Consider the following 24,955-nt stretch of genomic DNA (forward strand, 5'->3'; position numbering starts at 1 on the left):
TATATATATAACTACTCTCAAGAACATTTCGATCACTATTTGTATGGGAGGAATGTTGTTGTCCAAACGGACAGTTCACTGGTGTTATAAATTTAGGAATACAGGACGGCAGCTTGCAGATGGCTTTGCTGGGATCCAGTGTTTCGTGAACTAGGGGAGTAAGGTGTTGGCTGCTGAAGGGAAGAATTATTGCTATGATGAGCAGATAATTATCACCTCTCTTCCCATAATAAGTGAAAATGGAATAGTGGAGGTGGACTGCAAAGCATCTAAAGGCCTCTGAAAGATTCTGATATTGAAATAGTGTGACCAGAAAATCATTTGGCAAATGCAAGCACTCTGAACTGTAGTATCACCTTCAACTATCACCAATAAAGCTTTGATTACTTTAGGAAAGTTTGGAATTGAAAGACAAAATATTGTTTATCATATTGGAAAACCGGGTGGTGATGGATTGTGCCACTGAAGAAAGAAGTTCTCAGGTGCTGTAATGTTTTCAAAACAATGGGACATTTGGGAAATATTTGAGTTGCAAAAACCTTAATTAAATAAAATTCCTTTTTGGCAATTTAAAGACTTGATGAAGGGAATTTGATGCAGTTGTGATGCAAGATCTCATGGGGGACCAGTAGAGGCGCTTTTAATGTGTTTAGGCCTCTACCTGAGCTAGTGTTTGGCAGTTATTTATTGGTATCTATGCACCAATTCATGAATTATACAGAGTGTCCCTTATGAGGAACTAGGAGGCTGTGAATATAGTAGAGCTCCTAGAGGATGTATTCTTAACCCAATTTAGTGTCCCAGGAATCTTGCAAACTGCTCAAGGGATGAAACTTCTAATCCACAGTGTTGCAGCTTGATTTGTAAGATTCTTTTGATTTGCGTCCTATGCAACCATAATCCAACAGACTGAAGAACACCTTCAGTTGGACTCTAGGAGCGAGGCCAGATGAGCACACACATATAGTTTGTGGTGCTGCAGACCCATCTGCGGCGCTACATACCGCATGCGCACACATGAAGGTATTTACTGGGCTGCTAATTTGCAGTGGAGCAGCGCACGTGGCAGCAGCATGTGCCACCTGAAATCAGAGCTTGACTGGCCAGAGCCACACTCCAGCTGCCGGCAGGCTCTATGCACCCAGCTCACTGCTGCTGGAGCCTTGGGAGGCCCCGAGGTGCTGGCCCCAGCCTCCCCACCTCACCAGGGGCAACTTGCTACGTGCCAGAGCACGCATGCATGGGCGTTCCCCAGGGACAGGTAGCAGCCACACAACTTTGTAATGCTGCTATCTGTCCCTGGGGAAACGCACATGTGCTCCATCTGGACCCACTTTAGGATTTTACCTGGGTACCTGTATAGAACGGCACCAAAGGGCTGAAAGCAACATACCCTATTCCTTTTGATGACTTACTGAAGAGCAAAGAATTTATAAAATATATTCCATGATTCCTCATGTTTGGCCTGAGCTATGGACCCCAGAAAATCTTCTATGTGGAAAACCTGAAGAGGAACAAAGGGACTTGGACAGTTTGGATTATGTGGAGAATATATCATCCAAAACTGGAGAAGGGACCACTTAACTAGAGGAAAATTAAAGATAGCTGTGGACAAAATTAAGATTCTCTCTCTGAATTAAAGTTTTATGGGGAAAGGGCTCCATGTGGTATGATTCCACAAGTTATAGAAGGAGGTTGCATAACACTTTGGAGTAACCCTGTAAATAATAAATGAATAAATGAAGTGGTATATAGGATACAGTTGGGCACAGGGACAAAATTCCAATTACTGGCAAGTCCCTGGGAGGTCTTAAAAGGAAGACCGCTTCAATGCACCTGCCCCTAGAGCCTGAGAGAGTAGTCAGAGAAATGGGCAGATGTTACAGCTTCGTTAACAACCTCTCCATTAGAAATAAAAAAGGTTTGTCTCAGGCAGCAGAGTCCATCAAAATAATAGACATTCATCGGGAGTTTATTAAAGAAGACCCTTGTGAGAAGTTGAAGGGAAACTGGACAAGGAGAAAAAGTCTCCAAGGAGATTTGGATAGGAGTACAACCAGTTTGGGCTACTGATGTGAAAACATCTTGGAAGAAAACAGTATATAAGTAGTCAAGCTTATATCAATTCTAATTAATAAATTACTTCTTTCTGTTTGGAAATAGGCCAAACAGGATGTCACCATTTTGGATTCCCTCGTGATGGTAGACAAACTCAACTGGTGTTATGATAGTGGTTGGGTGAACCCTTGTTGCAGCTGATGGATATGATAGCACCCTTCTTCATTTGAGGTAAAAATGAAGAGCAAATAAACTTTTAATGGAGAAGATAGGCGCCACTGTCTAAGAACACAGGCTGTATGCCAGGCCAAACAGGACTCTGGACAGGTTTGACTGGGGGATAGACTAGATGATCTGCTCAGATCCCTTCCGACCCTAGAAACTATGAAACTATGAAAATGTAGTGAGCTGTGGACGGATGAGAGAAATGGCAGAAGCCCTGCAGAAGCACACAGAAAGAAAGGAAGTGGGGGGAAAAAACCCCAAGGGACAGCCAGAAAGGACTTGGAACATTACCTTGAAAAACAGCCAAGAGGACCCTCGGGGGCGAGACAGTCCTGACTTCATCATCATTTTTTCCCACTGAAGAAAATGACTGACAAGACCCTTTATTTTGGCTAACCTTTTGGGTTCAGCAGAATAACAATAGGTTGGATGGTTTAGGAATAACGGAACAAAATCAAAAGATCTCCTTTCTGAAGGATCTTCATTGTTAGCACTTTGGAGGTTTGGGGAGTTTTTGATTTGTTTTAGGTTTTGTTTTTGTTTTTTTGTTTTTTTCTTGTCTCCATTTGCTAGTAGAATGGCATATGCCTGGTATCTGAGCTGTCATTAAGGGACATGGAGAAACCAAATGAACAGGTAAGAAATGACCAGTTAACATATCATACTGGTTTACATAAAGGTGAGGTAGCTTTCTAAAAAGAAAAAATCTATGCAGAAATGAGTTATTGAATATGGTTTTATTGTTACAGTTATCTATAGAAGCTTAGTGCTCCAATGATTATTAGAAAAATGATTAATTTACTGTTTGCTTTGCGTACCTTGCAATATTTCTAGATGCTGTTTCTTTTGCCTAATTCACTGAAGTGGCTTAATAGTTACATTTGTAACCTCTAGCTACTCTTAATTTTTCTGTCAGTGTATCTTTGACATCTCCTACTTAATGATATGTTAATTGTACAGCAGAACGACTCATTCTTCAACATGCAGATTACCTATTTCAATTATAGCCAAATAAATCTCCATTCCTAATGACTAAGCATTTCTTTTGTGCCCGCTTGCCGTATAATGGACATTTTCTTTTCCACTGAAAATTACTCTTTTCTTGACGACATTTATGCACTTTATTCTAAAGGTGAAGAGATGGTGATTCACTCTGTTCCACTGGGTTTATCCATATTCAAATTGTCATATATTCTGGATAGCCTGACATTTTTTCCCTGTGTTATTTTTCTGGAGTTCAGGCATAAATTTATATCTTTGTCTAAAGAAAGAGATCACACCTATGTAAAACATCACAAAGAAGTAAACTCACTTGTCATCCCTTGGGCCATGTTTTGCATCCTCAGTTCCCCAGTGACTTTAATGCAAAACTGTCTTTATGGTGTAATATTTAACTGATTTAAATATCAAACAGCAGGGCAAGAAAGTAACACCGCATCATCACAGCACCTAATTCTGTTTAACATAATATAATTCCTTGCCCGTGAAATGCCTCCCAAATTGGCTGGCCTGCTAATGTCAGTCTCCAAAGTCAATGAACAGCTGAATAAAATGAGGGGGAAAGAGCCTTGTGTTATATCTGAGCTATGTAACTTTGCTGCCAAGTTGGCTCCCTCTTGGGGGATGTGGCCAGCCGCTGGGTGCCTGTGAACTAGTGAACTTGGGCAGCCAGGCAGCTGCTGGATGGGGATTCCCTTTGTCTGCTAGTGCAGTGACCCAGGAGGCTTCCCCTGCTGCTCACAAGAAAAAAAATATTGGCAAATTGTATCTGTGTGGCCAGAGTTCCTGCTTCATTCCAAAGAGCCCTAGCCTAGGAATTTGTGGCACCTTTTCTTTCACAAATAGATCCACAGTGCTGCAATTTTTATTTTTAAAATGAGAATGCAGCAGTTGATAGTGCACATTAAATGATTTATTTTCCAAGTTTGCCCAAATACTGACATCCATTCAGTAAATTGTACAATGTTACAAGGATGTGTTTCTTATGTTTAATTGGTTTTCATATTGTAGCAAACACTTCAATCTCTCTAATGTTCTTGAAGATGTCAAAGTTTGCATGCTCCCTGGTTTGTGGTTTAATTTTTTTTTTAAGTAGCATAGATGTATGGGACATTTTTGGAGTACAGTGACATGAAATGTGGCAACAGTGCTAATAAGATAAGATAAAAACAAAAAAAATGTAGGACATTTATGCAGATAGATGACGGGGAGTATACTGTTACTATCACCTGTGCGTGAATTTCTTCTACCCCTGTACATATCCTAATAATCAGATGTGTTACATTATAGATACCAAGTTTTTTGTTTTGTTTTGCTTTTATTTTGAAAGGACTACAGTATGCAGCCTTTCTCCCAGACAACAGCAAAAAACAAGGTGAAAAACTTTTACACCATGTGGTCTTGAATTCTGTTATATTTTCTGTTATTTTCTACATTTCTGTCTTCCATTAGGATAGTTTAGATTATTACATTTTGAGTTTTGAGTTATTATATTAATCACTGTCATTATCCATATCACTTTAAATTCTGAGTTCAGTCTACATTATGTACCTGTAGTTTGATTTTTTTTTTTTTTTTTTCTCCTTGGGGGCTGGAGGTGGTTGTTCATTTTACACTTCAAGATGTGTAGTTGTAATGGTTCCCCTTTAATCAGTCATTTTTGGAGTGGCTGATGACACCTGGTGGTATATTTCATAAATGCAGACTTAACCATGTTTGCATCTGGGCATATTTTAAGCATTTTTACCTGTTGTGACTAAAACATTGGCAACTAGATTTTAAGTTGCTTAAATAACTCTGATTGCCTGCAAGAACAATATATTGGGAGCAGATTCTGCTCCTGTTGACTACCATATAAAGTGATGGACATATATGTGGTCAGCTTAGAAGAAAATTTATAATTTATTCCTGATTTTTTTTTTTCTGTTGAAGTCAATTGTGGAGCTTTTATAAGGGACCTGTTACCTTTTTTTTTCTTTTTTTTTTTTCTTTTTTTTTTTTTTTAGTTAATGAGTATTGTACATAAATGAAAGTTTTATTTTACATACACATGTACAGTAAATGTAAACTGAAATTTGTTTCATAATAAAATGAATGAATGAATTGGGATATTTGTTTTTAAATGTCTATAATGGGAATTCTGTGGGAGGTATCTACTGCTATTTTACATAAGGGTATTTATGATTTCTGGCTTGGACAACTTCCTCTTGCCAACAAATATATTTGCACATGGTTATAAAACTGTGCATCTAGTGGCAAGTATATTTCCACAAGTGAAACATCTGGAATATACAAAAGTATTTAGCTCTTTGAATATTCACTTCTAAATCCTGAACTACATAATCCTTTGGTAAAGTAACAATCTATCAGTAGCCCCATTAAAAGGCCTTTAGCCACCTTGGCTTTTATTAGGGCAAATCTTTGATCAAAAGTTAGATTACTTTTTCTTTAATGGCCCTCTTGCTGTTGGATAAAGTTTGCAAAGTTCTGTAAAGAGTAAGAGTGTTATAATAAATAAAAAGGCGCTCAGATATGTGTTTCATCTTGATTTTTTTTTGTTAGTCCAGGAATAAATGAAAGACAGCCACGATGTAGTATTTTTTAGCTGTTTCCAAAACATTCTGAAGAAAGAACCATACATTGCACTGCCTTTTTCTTTGTTGGGTTTTTGTGATGTAAGAATGTTTGTAGGTTTCAGAATAAAATTAAATGTGTCATCCTGAGGCCCACAATAGCAGATCCAGTGAATGAGGAACACAAAAATCTGACAGATTTCCTGTTCATCTTAACACCAAACATAAGTAAGCAGGGTTCTGAGCTCAGTGGGAATGTGGTTAAGATTTTTAAAAGTGCTATCCCTGCATTTTGTCATAGATGCTGACTGTCATAGAGTGTAGGGGATTTGGGTGTAGGATTACCCACGATACCCTTTGTTCTGGAGGTGTTTTCTTTTGAGGTGCATTGTGGTCACTCTTCTGTGACAAGGGAAGAGGAACTGTCACCTCTTTGTATAAGCACCATCTCTTCAATGGCTGTGGAGGCCACTCACACACATGGAGTAAAATGACAATAGTTCCCAGGCATGGGAAAATGAAGTGAGGATTGTTAGGATTTTGAAGCAGCCTTTAATGTGGTGAGAACATCTCTTTGCATAGTTAGTTCCACCTCCACAAAATGAGTTTAAAAGTAATTTGATCGGAGTTTATGAAAGTCATGTTTATTAAGAAGGAAGACTGCTTTTAGAGTTTGTTTGTTTATTTCCAAAGAATGGAAAATCAATCAAAAAGTAAAGTATTTGCCATTAAAAGGAATCAGTCCTACGTGCAATAGAGAAGCTATTTCCCCTATGTATGGGGAAATCAGTGGCAGGTCAAATAACATCCACAAACATAAACACTAAAGGGTGGCCACTAGCTATTCGGTCTCTGTTTTAATGTTAGAGACTCCTAGGGCTGAAGTCTGCCCCCAGATGCAGGCATGCTGCTCCCTCTGTCTTTGTGAGGCTTGTACACACGTACCAAAGGTCAGAGTTTGGCTCTTGAGGCTAAATTTTCAGGGAAGAATGTATCAAAATGTCTTTATCGGCCCAATCAAATTCTTTATCTTCCAGTGGGTACTTGAGGGACAACCCAGTGATATCTAGCTCCACACACAAAATATTTTTTTCATTGTGAATTGTGTGAGGGTTGCTTAGTACTATGTTCATCATATTATTTATTCTTCATGGTTTGCAATTTAATACAGAAAACTTGTCAGTTCAAATAGAGCAAAAGGCTTTTTGGCCCCCACTTCTAATACATAAGAATCAAGAACAGGACAACACTTCCATGGAAGGGGATAATAGTCCAAAGAAAACACCTGTAAGGTGAACAAACATTTTTTTTGTTTAGTCTAACAGTTAAGGACCCAAAATTAAAAGTTAGTCGTTAATACATCATATAAGACTAGAACCCAAACCAACTTTTTTACTATGGGTAATTTTTAATATACATTTTGGGACTTAGTTCATGCTTGGGTTTGTGTTAATAACCAAGCACTTAAAAGAAGGAAAACCTAGCAGATTTGAGTTATAGTGTGTTCAGTCAACGAAGCTGTTTAAGCATATAGTGTGTTGCCCCCCTGAAGTTTTAACACAAACAAGGTACAATGCACTTCTTCAAATGTTTATAATGTCTCATTGCTGCTGGATTTTAAGAAGTATCAATTGTTCTTAATTCCTGCAGATATTGACAGAATATCATACCAAATTATTTTGTATCTTTTGTAGGACTGGGAAACAGAAAATCATGACTGGTATTGTTTTGAATGCCATATGCCTGGAGAGGTGTTGATATGTGACCTGTGTTTTCGTGTGTATCATTCCAAGTGTTTGTCTGAGGAGTTCAGGCTTAGAGACAGCAGTAGTCACTGGCAATGCCCAGTTTGCAGGGTGAGTACCTATGAGCTTTAACGTGCTGATTAGAGGGTTGATTTCATTAATAGTTTCATTAAGGTGTCACAGATTGGCCAGGTTAATGGATTAAGCATTGCTATTGAATCAATGATAAGTAAGCAGGGCACCTAAATGAAGATTTCAAAATGTTGTGCATATAATAGACTACATTTTTGAAGACTAGAAAATTTGCAAAATGCTAAAATGAATACAGTGCTTCCTCCCTGTAAGCCTTTCTGGTAAAAATAAATGCTTCTTATCCTGTAGTTTTGAGTTTTAATAAGTTTTAAGTAATTTTATGTAAGTGTGAAATTCAGCCCCTTCTTAGAAAACCTTTATAGCGAGGTTACACTGTATTTAGACAGAGCCTTTGTATCTTTCATACTACTCTTTTTGTGCCTGTTAAATATTTTGAATTGTATACACTTGTATTCGATTCTGGGGTAGCTTCTGTTATCAGTGTTACTTAATTCATGGAAAGAGAAAATGGAAATGAAAGCTATATTACTGGGAAAGACCAAATGGAATAGGCAGGTAGGTATTTAGATAGCTTTCATAATTCTATTTATTGATTTTTATTTTTTTTAATTTATTCTATGAATGCACACAGTATACTGTGTTGGAATGTTTGTAGAAAAGTGTGTATGTATGTCGGTAATGTGTGATTATAGTGTATTGTAGAAATCTGTATCATCAGGAAATAAATTCTGTATGAGATGCTGCTTTTTATTGACGGTCATTTTAAAAATGTAGTATATATTGTACCATAATGTAGTATTTTAATGAACATATTATTAAAGCTTTTGCTTTATTGGAATAAAATCATACATTATAAAAATCAGGGGCATACTACTAATGAGGACTGCTTCATAATATATGGGATGAAATCCTGGCTCTTATAATTAATTAAGAATGTTCCTACTGGTTTCAGTAGAGCCAGGATTATACATTGCTTTTCCTTTAAAATTGTTGTTGTTGTGGGTATGGTATAGGGCGAGATTAAGGTTTCTTTGTGCACTGTAAAAATGACCACAGAGCTGTGCTATTGCTGGCCTTGAATCAGTCAAATGCACCTATTTCCTATTACCTTTGCGTGTGTTTAAGCAGTAAGGGACACTCTGAGGCTTTATCAAATGGAGGGAATAATACATGTGACTGTTTGAAAAGGGTATGACTCGTACAGAAAGGCACAAAACACCATAACTAGCTCTATAACATTGGAGTCCTGAAAGGGAGATGAAGAACAGCTACATAGAAAATGACAGTACTGTGCAGAGTTGTCCAGACTAGCTCCACATGTGCAAGCTCTGGAAATAAGAGTAGTGTACCTGCATTAGCACAATGCTGCGGTCCATGTAATAACTACTTTTCAGCAGAGGTAATTAGCTTGGCACGGCACTGCACACTTACAGCTACTCTGTAGAGCTGTGCAAAACTTTGGTTGCTGATTCGATTTGGCAGAGATTCGGCCTGATTCAGCAGCTGAATCTCCAATCCGAATCGAATCAGGAGACCCTTTAATCTCTCCAAATTGAGCTGGAACCCTCCAAATCGAATCGGAGAGATTTGATGATTTGGACACAGACACAGCTTTAAATGTTTTTTCTATATACCTCGAGGTACCATGTAGCTCATGAACGCTGCAATGCTGGGTTTCTGAATGGTGAGATGGTGGGGCGTATAAGTGTCCCACAGGAGCCGCTGGGGGCTCCCTAGCATGCTTGGCAGTGGCCTGGAAGTGGATGAGAAGCACTTTTGGGTCTGCTGTGGGGCACACTGGGGACCCTCCTCCTACCCCCTGGCTTGGCGACTGGTGTCTCCTGGGTCTGGGGGGGCACCCAGGATCCCCCTGCAGCCAATTGCTGAGCCAGCAAGTGTGTGGGGGAGGGTGTCCCTTGCACGCTCATCAGTGGACCGGAAATACTTTCAGTCCATTTCTGGATCCACTGCCAAGCACGCAGGGGACCCCCCTGTGTTCCTGTGGGATGCTCCATCCGTCTCACCGTCTCAGCGTTCACAAGCCGCACCTGGTACTTCAGGGTACGTTGAATGCTGTGTCTATAGCCGAATCGCTGATTTGCCGAATCAGCATCAAATCTTCAGATTCAGATTTGGTCAAATCAAATCGGGACGAAGATATGAATCAGTGAATCGAATCACTGTCCCCTGATTCAATCTGAATCGAATATGGCCTGTTTCACACACCCCTACTACTCTGCTTCTGGTTCTGGAACTAGCTGGAGCAAAACTAGCTCTCGTATGTCTTCATGGCACTTTTTTGCAGTGCACAGACCATGTACATTCCCTAGACCAACAGTTCCCGAACTATCAACCGTTGAAATTTCTTATCAGCCAACCCGGGGCCCGTGTTAAACTTTTAACTGAAAACACTATAAAGATGCAGAAATCAGTGCAATATGCAGTGTAGCTTTGCGTACTGAGACTCTTTACAGATAAATGACTTTTGACGATAGCACGTTTCTTAAGGTGCTTTCTTTAGGAGACAAGCTGTTCCTTCTGACTGCTATCCTGACATCAGTTGTAGAAGCACAGTGCCTTCTGATTTGTTGAAGCCAGACAACTTGAGAGCTGCAGACTTAAGAAAGTGTTAAAGCAAAATCCATTCTAACAAAAGGAAAGGACTAGAAGGAAAGGAAGTGGTCATGAAAAATGGATGAGATTATGAAAAAGAAAAGGCAGATTAATATTTTCCAGATGAACATACAGAGCAGATCCCAAAATTGCGCTGTTGCCCATTTAATTTCATCATGCAGGGTGAAAGCAAGGAATGCACCCCAGAGCAGTTCCACAAACCTTGTAATTTTTAAATAAATCCATTTTCTGTTCATTGTGGATAGACACACAACTCCCAAATAGGAATTAGAAGTAGACCAGATACACACTGCTGCTTTAGTACAAAAGGGGCTTGAAATTACATATGGAGAGGTCTACACGAAACTACACATATACGCAAAGGGCAGCTAGTTTTAAGATAAACTACTTTCATCTTGGGATCTTGAAATCCTTTAGTTTACAATGATGAGATTGAACAGACTTTTTACCAGAAAGAAAATATTGTGAAGGTCATCTTCTCCCACATAAGATGTAATTGTGTCTATTGTTCCCTTGTTTTAAACTCTTAAGAACTCATATTTTGGATTTTGTAATTGGTTTGCTTTTTGCTTCCTAGAGCTTTACCTCACTCATTGGAATTAGGTAACAATCAGCTGCTTCTTTCCCAAAAGATTTCTGTTCTGTTGTATAAATGCCAGTGACACCCTAATGGCATCCCTGGCTTTCTGTTTACCTAATCAGACCCACTTCTCACTTTAGCTCTCCAAAGATGACTAGTTGGGTTTTTCAGGCTCTGGAGGTATGAGGTAGTATCAACTCCCATACCCCTAACCATAGAATTGAGGATTCTTTTGTTTTTTTCTACTCTCATCTCCTAATAGGTAAAGCTCTATTCTAATTTTGTTCCAAGAGTCAGAGAGAATCCAGTTTAGAGATCAGTGGCTGATGTCCAAAGGGCATAAGAGAGCTTAGCTATCTTGTGTAAAGGCAATGGGATTTGCTTTGCATTATCAGCAGGAAATATTCAAGAGAAGTAATATCTAGGACAAATATACATGTCTAATGATACCCTATTTTGATAACAGTATGCAGTGCTTTCTTCTAAGGATCTCAAAGCTCTTAACACAAGTAAAGCAGAAACATGTTTGAAACCTAATATATTAAATAAGTAATCTGAGAAGAGTTCATTCCTATGTAAAGATTGCCCCTATAATACTGCCAGGGTTAGCAAGTTTTAGGATTATTCTGTTCACAATTATTGGTTGTGCTGGATCATTCGACCTGTGCAGCTTTATCTTGCACACCTGACTACTCAGAATCATTTGATAAAGGATTCTGTCAAGGAAGTTTTCAAAATTTTAAAATATGTTTCCCTCTCCTCTGTTTACAACAATCCCTCAGAAACTTGGCTCTCCCTGTTTCTATTGTTTCCTTGCTGAAATGCTTTTCTCTGTCATATTCGCATGAGTGCTGAATTTCTAGCTTTCTATTTTTGAAGTGTCACTCTGAATATTTGGGATACCAGATGGTTCTCAGGCTTGGTAACAGGATACAGGGGTTCATATACAACGTACCTTGAGAACTGTCTGGTATCTGAAATATTCAGATTGGTACTTCGAAAATTGTCACTGACTGCAGACTGATCATTGGCTTACTTGAAATAAATCCATGCTTTCAGGGCAGGTCTTTCTAGATAAGGTACAGCAGAGATATCAGGTGTCAGTTTGATACAGAGATTGGATTAGCCTTTCACCTCTATTGAAGTGGCCCCTTCAGGACAGGGTTAAAGCAAATTAAATCAGTTTGGGATGTGTAAAGCTTGCACTTGTGTTGCTGCCTGTTGACTGGATAAAAGGAAGAATTTAGTTTTCCACTGCTGTTAATTTGCACCTTTTAGAGAAACTAAGAAGAAAAACCTGGGGAAAGTACTCAGTCATTTGTTTTGTAAGAATAGATGCACACAGAAATCTATATGGAGTTTATACAGAGAATAAAACAGGTCAAATTGTGAGTATAACCAAATTCAATTAAGTCTCTTTTAGTTTGTTTAAAAAAAAAGGATGGAAGGTCTGGCCCAAATTCAAATTGGTTCTACAGGTGGCAAGGTATAGGAATACCAAAAAAAATGTCTCGCCCTGGGAAGGCAATTCAGTTTGGTTGAGTTGATATCAGTACAATTGATAGGGAGAGGCAGGCCCCTCCAAAGGGACAATTCAGAAAGGCCAGAAGCATTTAGAAGTAGCTGATGGGAAATGTTAGGGCATGGAGGGGGGTATATGAATGCTTAGTTCTTTCAGGACCTTAGGTGCCTGACTCATATTGTTCATAAGGCACGTCCATTCACTTGATATTCACAAATCCCTAGTCCAGCTTCTGAGGACGTACACCTAACAGCAGGGGTCACTTGCAGTTCACAATGTCTAGGCCTGCTTCTTGAGGGAAACAGGAAAAGTGGAGGTGGTAGAAGTGGGAACAATGATAGCAGCTCTCAAGAGAGTGCCCTCATTGGGTGGTTATGAGCTAAGTTTTTCTGGAGTCCCTCTGCAGCTTTTCTGTTGAAGCTGGGCAACTGGGCAGCTATGATTGCAAAAGTCATGAGTCCAGAAGGAAAGCAAGAAAATAGCAGCATGCTTTGTAGCTCAGTACTTGCACTACTCCTCGGGTAGTGTAGTTTGATTCTTGCTTTGATTGTACATTTTACATTAGAGACTTATTGATTGCATGGATCTTGTATGCTTGGTTGCCCAGCGGGGCAGCTTCACCTGGAGGGTGCTCACATCCAGCCCATTCTGTAGTCATTGGAAGTACTAAAGCACGGTGCAATATGGGCAGTTACTGCACCATGCGTACAATGCACAGTTGGATTTCACTGCTACGTCGCGGTAGCGGCGCATGATACTGGGGGAGCTCGCCACTATGGCAGCGTGATCACTTCATCACCATAGTGCACTGTACAGCGACATAGCATGTTGCTACATCGATGCAGGGTGACTAGGTGTCAAAGATACGTAATTTCAGCGTGATTGAGGGAGGCACTCTCAGGGTGGCTTTCCTGCCTTCTTTCCAAATTGAGCATGCAGATAGATCCTCATAGCACTGACTGTCATGAATCCCATCCTTCACTGCCTGGCTCACCCCCATTGTATAGGGAGCTTAGGTGCCTGACTTGTGAATTCGGTTCTTTGGCAGGGCACTGAAATGCTCGGGATTGCAGCAATTGTGTCCTCCATGTGAAGTAAGCATGTAGAGGACTTACCAGCAGAAACTTAGGGGGTGGGGCATTGTGAATATCAGTGGCATCTAAATAGGCATGTACACAGAGGCGTCTAAGTCTTCCTTGTGAGCCTAGACCTCGTTGCCTCAGTCACTTTTGAAAATATTGGATACTTTTGAAAATATTACCCTTAGTTTTGCAATAATCACTTCACCCACCACTGAAATGTAGCCCATTTCAAAGTGGAGCTCAGTAGTAAATTCATATAGTGCTCAAGGATGGGGGAAAAAACATTACACTATATGTAAAGGAAACAGGAGACTTGTTTCAGTAGGAAAATGTCATTGTCAAGGTACTAATTTAGCCAGAACATGGAAGGTAGCACTCCGAATTCTTCTGAAATGTACCATGCAGTTCCTATTTACACACACACACACACACACACACACACACACACACACACACACACACACACACACACACACACACACACTTTTTTTTGGTCTTATCTGAGCAACAGCAATGACTACAGCCTAGTGATCTTATTCCCCATTGAGGTAGCGATTATATGCTGTCTTGGAGTGGAAGGGGCATTGCCTATCACAGACAGCACTATCATCACATTACGGTTTATGGTACACCAACCATCAGCCTTGTTTAGTTTATGAAATTTTGTATCAAATACTTGGGCTATAAGCAAAAATCAGAATTGCTAAATAAATTGCATCACATAAAAATATATCAATTTTTAAAATTATGAGAAGCCTTTATAAGGAACACATTTTCCCACTGTAGTTTCCAAACTGAGCGTGAGCAGGCCTTTGTAGAAAAGTGACAGGAAGCATTTAATTATAACTTAGTTTGTACAAGAGGTGTTTTGAAATTGTACAGCCAGAGAACTAAGCCAGCAGTAAAAGGCATTTTGCTGGATCCTAGACATTCATTACTTAAATTCATTACCTTCAGATTTTTAGCAGAGAAACCTGGGAATCTGATTTTTCCTAAAATAACTGGTTTAGGGCATTGGGGAGATGCTGCTTTTACATGAACTGGCTAGGTAATTACAACGGCTTTCATCATTGCTTGTGATAATAATATTAATTGCTAACATAGATAATGACACAAACTTAGACTTCAGTCTTTTATTAAAAGCTGAGGTATAAGACTGCAGCCCATTTATCTTATACATCCTCTTTACAGAACTGTCTTGCCCACCAAGGCATGAAAAAAGGGTTCACATTATTAATTCTAGGATATTTTCAGCATATAATGAATTTGAGACTACGTCAAGAAGGGAAGTGGAGAGAGACTAGGCTATGCAAGTGAATTTTATTGTGTCCTAATGAGTTTCAGTCTACTAAAATGCTGTGTCATTAGCAAGCACACATATTGCACTCCATTGCCTGAAATGACAAAATGACAGCAGCAAGTTCAGTTATTTTTTTTAATGCACGTTTAGGTTTCCATGCAGTAGAAATATTGTTTTATGCAAAACTGAGCAGGGAAGATGGATTTAAACAGTTTGGGAAGGTTCATGGCAGGTAAAATTGAACATGGAGATATGTACAGCAGGATGTAAATGCAGATGGGCTCTACGGGTGAAATTCATTCCTATGGAGAGGCTGGAACAAGGCCTGTGAACCACTTCAGCACTGTAAGGAAGGCTTGGTGAGGCCAACTGCTGGACAAGCCTTGTGCTGATCCTCAACTAGGCAGTAAATTCCTTCCCATGTTTGCAGCACCTTGTGAGGAAAATAGCATTAGTATTATCATGGATAGTACAATAAAATGGCACGTTTAGCCTGTAGCAGCAATTAAAAGTGCATGGCATAGAATGCTGAGACAAATTGTTACGGTTATAAACCCCTCCGGTAGGCTATCCACACTGTTATAGAGCACACATGGCTTTGTCTGAAGTAATGGCTCCAATTTCAGCTAGTTCTTTAAAAAAAGAGAAAAAAAATATTCTGTAAGTCAAAGGCACTTGGTTTACATTTCTTTAGCTGTCGATGCCTTCAGGAAGAGGGAAGGCAAAATAAGGTTCAGTCAAACCCTCTCTGTTCTTTGGGTTAAAGTGTAATTATATTCTGAAAAGTAAATATGGAAAAATAGTACCTCTGTGTCCAATGTATCTCCTTCCTCTGAGTATTCATTGAAATACCTGCGTACTTTAGTCGGAGAGGAAGGCTTTTACTGGTTTTCTATCTCCTTGTAAGTTTTCTTAGCCAACCTAGCTAAGAAGGTGTGAACTAGGTTCTGTTCTCAGCTGAACCTTTGCAAGCCCTACTGAAGACTGCAGATTTGCACAGGTGTTACTGAGTCATTTGAAAACCTGGGAAGTAGCAAGGTATAATTCTGAGCCTGATTAGTCTGCAGAATTATATTCTGGAGATGTGTTGGAGTGGAAGGTGCAACTCTACCTAGTACTTGATAGCTAGCAAAAACATCTTTTTACTTGTAAAGTTATCATATGCAAGTGATTGAAGGATAATAAACCTGGAACCCCACTTTGCTGTTTTTGCAGTCTCTGTTCAGAACAGAACCACAATTAATTGAAGAACTACTGTAGTCAAGGAAAAGAGCAAAAAAAAAAGGAGGATATCACTTTACTGTTAGCTGTTGTCAGGGAACGTACTGAGCCACTAGCAACCATTGTGGTGCGGAGCTGGAAACGCTGATTAGCCAAATGTTTACAGCAAACCTGTTTTCCTTTAAAAACAATCTTCTGGTATAATGTTTCCCATTAGCCCACACTGACAAGATGGGTGGAGGTAATAGTAATATCTCTCTAAGGGGTAGCTAAAGTCTGGTGTCTGAGGTCCTGAAAAGAAACAGACAACTTGTGTTTGGGAATCTGGATTAAATTGCATGGTGGTTGAGCCACAAAAACCAACAGCCTCTCTCTGTTCCAGAGCAGTGAAACTGGCTCTGTGAGTTTTTACTGAATAAGTGAGATTTTATTAAGTAAGGCAATACTATACTTAAATTCACCCTAAACAGTTTCTTTCTGCCTAGTAAGCACATAATTTGGAAAAGGCAGAGAGTGTTTTAAAAAAAAGTCTATCCTTTTTTTCTTTTAGTCGGTATTAATGCCATGTTAAATAAATAGACCATTAAATACTACATTTTAAAACTGCTCCCTAAAATGCTTTCTCTCATTACTTTGTTCTAATAAGACAAAGTAATCCTGCACTTTTTTGTGTGTGTGAGAGGCTTTGATGAATCATTAAGGATATAAATGGAGATAAAGCACATCATTCTTTTCTAGCTGAAGTCCTCGGGAAAGTACATAATTCCAAGAAACACCGTGATCAATGACTGTTACTTTGGTGCATTAGCTTTGTCAGTTTCCAAGAAGAGAACTAACTATATGATTTAATGTGAGGCAAATTTACCTTTCTCAATATTTTTTAGTAAATTCATTCTTTTCAAGTCGGATGTTAAAAATATATTTTTTTTCTTTAACAGAGCATTAAGAAGAAAAACACAAGCAAGCAAGAGATGAGCACCTACCTACGATTTATTGTCTCTCGTATGAAGGAGCGGGTGAGTCTGTCACAATGACACTTCTTCATGCAGCTGAGTTACACCAGGAGGGTACTTTTAGATCTGGAACTGTACCTAATGTTCAGTATTTTAAATGTGTGCATTATAGTTATCCAGGGTCATATTACAGTTAGTCTCATGCACGAGTCTCCAGGGACAAGTTTGGGGGCAAGGGGAAAAGAGTCACTCATCACATTTCTTCCCAGGGACTCATAGAAACTTTCAGCACATATAGCTTGTGTCTCATTGTGCAGAATATTTGAAATTCTATTGGGAGTGTCTTGTGCCAGGTTCCCACAACTCCTATGAAATGGACTCCCTTCAGCTTGTACAGAGACACAAAAACAACCCCACTCAACATGCACTTATATGCATTGGGCAGCCAGAATATGGCACCATAGCTAAAGTACTTATAGCTCTGTCACTTTGTTGGGTTTTTGTTTGCATTGTAACCAGTTTCTAAAGCAATAACTTGTACTATCTCATTATCTCTCCAGGCTATAGACCTGAACAAGAAAGGAAAGGACAACAAACACCCAATGTATAGGAGGTTGGTGCATTCAGCTGTTGATGTTCCTACTATACAAGAGGTATAGTAACTTGATTTTGATTTTATAAAGAGATTTTGCTTAATTTTGAGTATTTAAGGGTGAAGATTAAACCCTGTGGCTCAACACTCATCGTGCTCCCTACTCTAGAATTGTCTTTAGTATTAAACATAATAACTAGAAGTATCAAACTTGAGTTATCAAGGCACAAAGATCGTTATATGGGGACCTCTGAACATCCTCATATCCCATTGACTCCAACTGGATATGTAAGAGTTCAGAACATTTTAGGAATTAGGCCATTTATTTGAAGTTTGAAAACTCATTAGATTTGAAAATCTGGGCACTAAGTACAACTGTTATGGAATAAGCAATCAGAAAGAAAATGTTTGATCAGATACTTCATTCTTACTCACTGAAGTAACTTCTGAGATATCTGAATGATTCATAAAAAGCTGGACATTTTGGTTGGCCCAAAATAAGAATCACGTGAAACATCTGTTTTATATTACTTACTTCAAAATAAAGTACTGGTAAAACTATAATCTTTCCTTAAGAAGGATCAGATCCCTGAATCAAAGGAGATAAGAATTACACATGATGAAGATAAATATTGTAGTCAGTATCACGTCCAAAATAATATGGCATGTATGGTTGTATTTATTTTTAAGATTGTAGATTTTCTTTATCATGAGTATTGTAAACTTAAATATCATGTGCTCTTGATACACATCCAAGCTGTTTCTGAATTAACAATGTTTGAGAGTACTACAAGTTGCGGTTCTCCTGTGGTGACAGCACAGAAGTCCCAGAGTAGACAGTGGGCCATTTTACTGATTATTTGGGTTTTCTCAGAGCAAGTTTATTTGGCACTGGTAAAATGCCAGATGAGGACAGTGTCTTATCTACATTAAAATTCTTGCAGGTGCTATCACCATGTCAATTTAGCTGGTGATAGCACATGTGAGAATATTTTTGTTTCCTTAAGGTTTTCTAATGTTCAATCATCATGCATACTTAGCTTGAGGAGCAGAAAAAATGTTTTGTGGCTCAGTGCAAACATTCGTCTGGTTTAAAGAGTGTCTCTTAGGAACTGTGAAAGGTATTTCAATCAACCTTGATCAGAAAGCAGTGGCTGATTCACAAGAAACCTGGAAAGTGTATGGGAGCTCAATGCTGAACGGAAAGCACAATAAATTATTGGAACTCAGATGTGAAATGCAGTTCTCAAAGGAGCCAGTCTTTGTCTGAGGAAATGCTCTGAGCCATATTCTGTTCCGTTATGTGTCATGAAACTGAATGAAGTTACTTCAGATTTACTCTTTTTTTATGACTGATGGAAAAATCATGCCTTAATTTACTTTTGAAGTATCCATTCTACCTCTCGGGGTCTCGACTTGAACGTGTCTTACCAGTACTGAGATGCTAAGAGGCAGAATGCCACAGTCTAGAGGTAGGCAACCATGGAGGCCCTGGATCCTAAAATTGGACGCTTTACCACTGCATGCATCCACACTGGGGCTGGGCTGTAAGGAGTTGCCCTGAGGCAGGGCAGCTAGAATCTAAGCCCATACCACTGCCACTTCTCCCTACCTCCTGGTCCCTGGCTGCAGTGTGGGCACAGCTTTGAGCTGCTGGGGAACTGAGCCAGAGCTGGGCAGCTTCTATCTGCACCTGTGCTGCAGCTGGAGGTGGGGTGTTGGGGACAAGTGGCAACAGCAGCTTGGGCACAGTTCCCTGCTGCCCAGCCCTGGTGTGGGCACAGGAAACCTCCCATCTGACACACCATCAAAGCCTTCCAGCGTGCGCTGGAGCATTTCCGCCTGTGACCTAAAAATGTTTCCAGCCCTTGCCATAACCATTCATAGGAGAGTTGCTGGGCAGTAGGGATGACAGTGACTGACCTTGTCTGTCTCATACGGGTCTTTCACATTAGTTTGTGTTGTATAAAGTTATCACTGCCTGCACATTTTCAAAGCTCTGTATTCTGTTTTGTGTAGAAAGTAAATGAAGGAAAGTACAGAAGTTATGAGGAGTTCAAAGCAGATGCTCAGCTGCTTCTACACAACACAGTGATTTTCTATGGAGGTACAGTACTACATTTACTATGTTTGTCATGGATTTGATTCAGGAAATGGACATCGGTATCTTAAACCTTGGGAAAGAAAACAGTTTTGGTTTGACAGTGGGCCTCACTAATTAAGGGAAAGCAAGGCCCCTGCAAGGTCTGTAGCTAATCAAAGGGACAAAAGCTTTAGGGCTCTGTCTGAATTAAGACCTGACCTTATCTGTGCCTGTCTGTCCAGTGGAGTCTCTCATGACAAACCCTCATGTAGATGCCTAGGGTAGACACAGTTATACTACCAAAACTGTACTTTTATCTGTACTTGTTTTACTCCTGGGATGATTTTTCCTATACCAGCTCAAAGCACCACTTAGCTAGTATAGCTGGGTGCATAAAAGAAATGCCTTGCTGCCACAGAATAATAGTGTACCAGCAACAGGCACCTAGTACTGAGCTGCATTTTGGGGGGGCAGTAGATCTGACTGCTTTGCTGGCTACCTGTTTATCCATTCTGGAAATGACCAAAAACGGCAATCTTCAAATGGCCATAATTATGAAAGGGCTCATAATGGAGAAGTCAAGAAAAACTTACTCCAGATTAGGTTGCAGGTTAGGGTTGAGATATGAAGCAGAGTCAGGATAGATCCAGCCCATAGGATAAGGGTAAAGAATTGTCCTTGAATTGTTTTATGTTTTAATATAGACATATAATTTTTAGTCATGTGTTTGGAAGTAAAAACCTCACCCCAAGCCACAGCTTTTAGATTTAACCCATACAAACTGCATGCCACAATTCTCGAACCATTGATAAATCTGTGATAACATCTTTTAGTTTATAAGGGTATCATGGCAAAAAGCAACATACAGGGCTATTGCAACATGTGGGCTACCTTATTAATGTTTAAACAAGAAAGTGAAGAATCTGGATTAGTTGTTAATGATAGTAGTGCCATGCTGTTCTTTTAAAAACACACACCTACAATATTAGCTGGTTTAGAAGTCCCCAGCAATATTTATAGAAACAGATGTACATGGTTGGAGTAGGAATGCAGAGAAGTACAGGATGGATGTTTGGAAATTTAAAAAGAGAAATGTTATCATAAATATTGAATTGGGTTTTTAAAGCACACACAGCATGAAAGGTATCTCAGTGGTGTTTACAGATTCTTATGAGCAATGTTATCACATTTGGCTAGTGATGTATTTATTTTTCATTTACAGCGGACAGTGAACAAGCTGATATAGCTAGGATGCTTTACAAAGACACATGCCATGAGGTAGGTAATAATGCAATAACAGATGAAGCCAGTGATTTGGTACGGACAAAACCATTTGGTTTTGAGACGGTATCATTAATATGTAAACAAATTATTTCTTTCTTCCTATAAGCTGCCCCTTGAACCAAAAACAAATTATTTGCAATAGTTATTAACTTTGCCATACAGAACTTTCATAGTGAATTCCAAATTCCTTTTCTCTTCCTTCTCCATAGCTAGGGCTCTGTTAAAACACACACAGTATTGCAGTTTTTTTGTATTTCATATTTATTTTATATTTATTCCCTTGCTCATTGAATTCAGCTCCCAAGTCATTATGAGCAAGGCAGCTGATTAGTCGATGGAAAGTTGAAATCCAGAGTGAAGTTTTAGTTTCCAAATAATATATTTACCTATGTCTAGACCAGAAATAGTTATCCTCGTCAGATTTAATTCAGACCTGAAGCCAAATTCTGACTCTTTTCCAAGATGGACAACTTAAAAATTAAAGGAGACAGCCAAGTGATATTAGGGACAGCTGTCAGATTTGCTCTATATCCATGGTCAAATTATTTCAGTGTTTTGAAAGCACTTAAATATTCCAATTCTTTTTGTTCATCATATAACCTTTACAGATCAATTAATAGTCCCTGTATGTTTTTCTTTACAAACCATTTCTCAGGGCTGCCTTTCTGCCACTCGCAATTTACCTGTTTTTTTTGCACATCAATAGCTAATTGCAATCAAGCTGAAGTGGTTCCACAGAATTAGGAGGCAGAGATGCAAAGTGATAGTGCTTGAGTTAGTATCCCTATTAAGCTTACACGGAGTAGCCTGTAGCTTGATTTACTTCTTTGTATTTTTCAGCTGGATGAACTGCAGCTTTGCAAGAACTGCTTCTATCTGTCAAATGCACGTCCTGACAATTGGTTTTGCTATCCTTGCGTAAGTTGTTGATACAGATTTTTATTTGTTTGCTTTTTTACATAGAAATAAGTACAGTTTTGGTGTTATTAATACTCTGAATAACTTGTTTCATATGCATACTTTAGACTATCCACACCAGATATTCTGCATAAGCATATCATTACATGGAATCCAAAGCAATAACAATGTACTCTGTTATCAGGCAGTTTTAATGGTTTCACTAGACTATAAGGAGCTTATTGGGATCAAAGCTCTGTTAAGAAGAGAAGCTAAATTTTGGAACTGCTTAGGATTTCTGTGTATGATGGTTACATCCTTTCCAAAATATGTCTTTTTTGTCTTTGTTCTAAGCAATATATTTAGCACAGAAATACTGTATATTTTATGGAAATAAAAATGAACAAGAGCATTAGGTGTAAGGAGAAAGTATGTTCTTAAGATACTAGCATAATATTACATTAAAATGCTTGCTGCAATATTGAAGAACCAATAATAAATAAACCTTATCTTTTCCCCACCCGCAGATACCTAATCATGAGCTGGTTTGGGCCAAAATGAAAGGTTTTGGATTTTGGCCAGCCAAAGTCATGCAAAAAGAGGACAATCAGGTTGATGTTCGCTTTTTTGGCCATCACCACCAAAGGTAATTTATTAATTCTGTTTGGTGCTTGTCACAGAAATGCATCAAACCAGCTTGCCTCTTTCAGTCATGTTGCCCATCCTGGCTGAACTAGTTAAACTTACGAAGAATGCTTATTTTGTCATAATTGTTTTGGAAAATTCAAAGTCCAGATTAAGAAAGCAAAGACTGCCAGAAAACTCATAGAAGATTCCATTGTCGTAATTTCCAAGAGGATGTTTTTGATGTTGTTTAAATTAAGAAAAGCACATGAATGCTTATCTAGGAATTTCCCCCCCCCAGTATCCACATTTAATAAAAGATACTGTTCATAGTTGTGGTACAAACTGGACGCACTGTATTTTCTTATATACAACCTGTACCTTTCTCTTCTCTTCCCCCTTGCAACTAGATGGGTGCATTATATCTGAGGAAAAGGGTACCCCTTGGGTCTGGAGATTTTGGGGGTAGAGGAGTGATGGCAGTGTTAATTGCCACAACTCATGGAGCCATAGCATTTAATACTGGCAGCACTCCCTTCCTTCCTTTCCCCAACCACTGAATTTCTGGATTCATAGAGAATCCCCTCTCCAACTACATGTCATATCAGGATGGCATTCAGGTTTGATCCATGATCAGACTAGGTGCACTGTGACTGACTGAAAACATGTTCCCCAGACCTGGCATGTGGCCCCAGAGCCAGCATGTGGTCCCAAAGCCAAGGAACAGGGCTGGATGTGGCACGTAGCCCCAGAACTGACATGTCAGATTGGGCCCCTCCTATGGCATGCTGGGTTGGGCCCTGCCAGGGACCACCAGAGTCCATGGGCTGGATTGGGTCCCACCATGTGGCCCCAGCACCAGCATACTGGGTCAGGCTGGCCGCAGTGCATGACCCCCCAGCCCCTAATACCACAGTGCAGCCTGCAGGCCCAACCTCCTTACTCCAAGCCCCAGCAGGCAGACCTCTGGGACTTCTCTGTAATAAAAAGTAAGACTTTTTTCCTCCTTCTTGGGCCTTCTAAAAAATGATGTGTGTATGTTATATACAGGGGGCGGGGGGATATAGGTGAGAAAATAAGGTATTTTAGTTAAACTGTGATTTAGGTTCCTATACTACTACTTTTGCTCAGTTTTCATATCCAAGGTGCATTACAACTTTGAATTTCTGTGATGTGAACCAGTGTTGTAGTTAAAATGTTGACAACATTCCCCATACAGGCTTCTTATTTTCAGAGATTTGTAATTTCAGTGAAATAATCCCTTTATATGGCAACCTCAGCCACAACTTCAGGGTATGGATTGTTTAGCGATGTTTTGGCTACACGAAGTTACTCTAAAATTATTTAAGAACAGGGAATAGTACTGCCCTAAAGTTTTTTTTTTCCCCAGGCCTATTAATGTAACTGCTGCTCTGAAGAATGTGGGAAGACATCAGTACTGCATTCAGATATGAACTTGCATGCCTGTTTAGTGGGGACAGAGTTAGGTCAGCAATGAAAGTCCCCCTCCAGGTTCCCTTGAAGGAACTGTATTAGCAGGCCTGGAGAGAGGTTGGCATTTTCAGAGCTGAACTCCCGATGTTAATCACCTCATTATTACAAACTAGATCAAAGCAAACAGTTTCTTCACAGAGACTGAAGGCAAATCTCTTTGACTCCTTATTTTTGAGAAAGCGGTACATGTCTTCACCATGGGGAAAGCTGGAGACTTGGATAACTGTGTTTTGGAAAGATATTAATAGAAGTTTCTTTCTTAACTTAACATGAACAATATTTCTATACAGTTTTACTTGATTTATCTAGTCAGTAATAGAACACACTTTAAAGCAGCTGCTTTCAGCTTCTCCCAAGTGTTTATATATCTTTCCTGAAAAAGTAACTTTTCCAGTACATGTAAATGGGTAATATATCTTATTTGCACTTAAGTCATAGAATAATTTGCGATGAAGTTGTAAGTACATTTGAAAATGCCTCTACCTAATTTGGAGAATCATCTCAGTTGTAGTTGGGAATGAGACTCGGGCAACTTCAGTAAGGTAACACAACATTTGTGTGATGTGACACCATGTGTTAGGAAGAAAAGGACTATCTGTCCATTGCAAAGGTCCATTTTTTCATTGATGAACTTTACAAGGAAGAGCTAGACTCCTGGTTGACGTAAAGCACATATCTTAATAGAGGCCAGTCTTTACTATTTATTCCATCCAGGAAGAGCACGCACCAACTGCAGATGCTTCCTCAGCCTGATGAAGGGTATTTATACCTGAAAGCTTGCAAAGAAGAAATTTTCCACCTATTTGAGTTGGTCTAATAAGATATCAAATTTACCAAAAGAACCTTGTCTGCCAGTAGATTGTCACACATTTGTATCAGTTGAGAATCTGGCTCAAGGTGTTAAAACAATATTTAAATTATCATGGAAATGTATGTGGTGAGAACCTTTTTAATATGCATCCTGTTTTGGGTGCTGCACTTCAAGAAGAATGTGGA

At 39.3% G+C, this 24,955-nt stretch overlaps 1 protein-coding gene across 3 annotated transcripts in view; it reads left to right on the forward strand.

Annotated features, from left to right (window-relative positions):
* The window catches only part of ZMYND11 (zinc finger MYND-type containing 11), a 109,864-nt gene that overhangs the window by 66,001 nt on the left and 18,908 nt on the right, over positions 1-24,955 (forward strand). Inside the window, exons 4-11 of one of the 3 annotated variants that reach the window (XM_019530682.1) lie at positions 4,613-4,657; positions 7,550-7,711; positions 16,971-17,048; positions 17,546-17,638; positions 19,597-19,684; positions 20,883-20,938; positions 21,785-21,862; positions 22,369-22,487. In XM_019530682.1, coding sequence (XP_019386227.1) covers positions 4,613-4,657; positions 7,550-7,711; positions 16,971-17,048; positions 17,546-17,638; positions 19,597-19,684; positions 20,883-20,938; positions 21,785-21,862; positions 22,369-22,487 — 719 coding nt within the window. The remainder of the gene's footprint in view (positions 1-4,612; positions 4,658-7,549; positions 7,712-16,970; positions 17,049-17,545; positions 17,639-19,596; positions 19,685-20,882; positions 20,939-21,784; positions 21,863-22,368; positions 22,488-24,955) is intronic. The other 2 variants (XM_019530687.1, XM_019530697.1) reach the window with 2 other exon arrangements.

The sequence above is a fragment of the Crocodylus porosus genome, unplaced genomic scaffold (assembly GCF_001723895.1).
Source record: "Crocodylus porosus isolate Cpor-Errol unplaced genomic scaffold, CroPor_comp1, whole genome shotgun sequence".
NCBI lineage: Eukaryota > Metazoa > Chordata > Crocodylia > Crocodylidae > Crocodylus > Crocodylus porosus.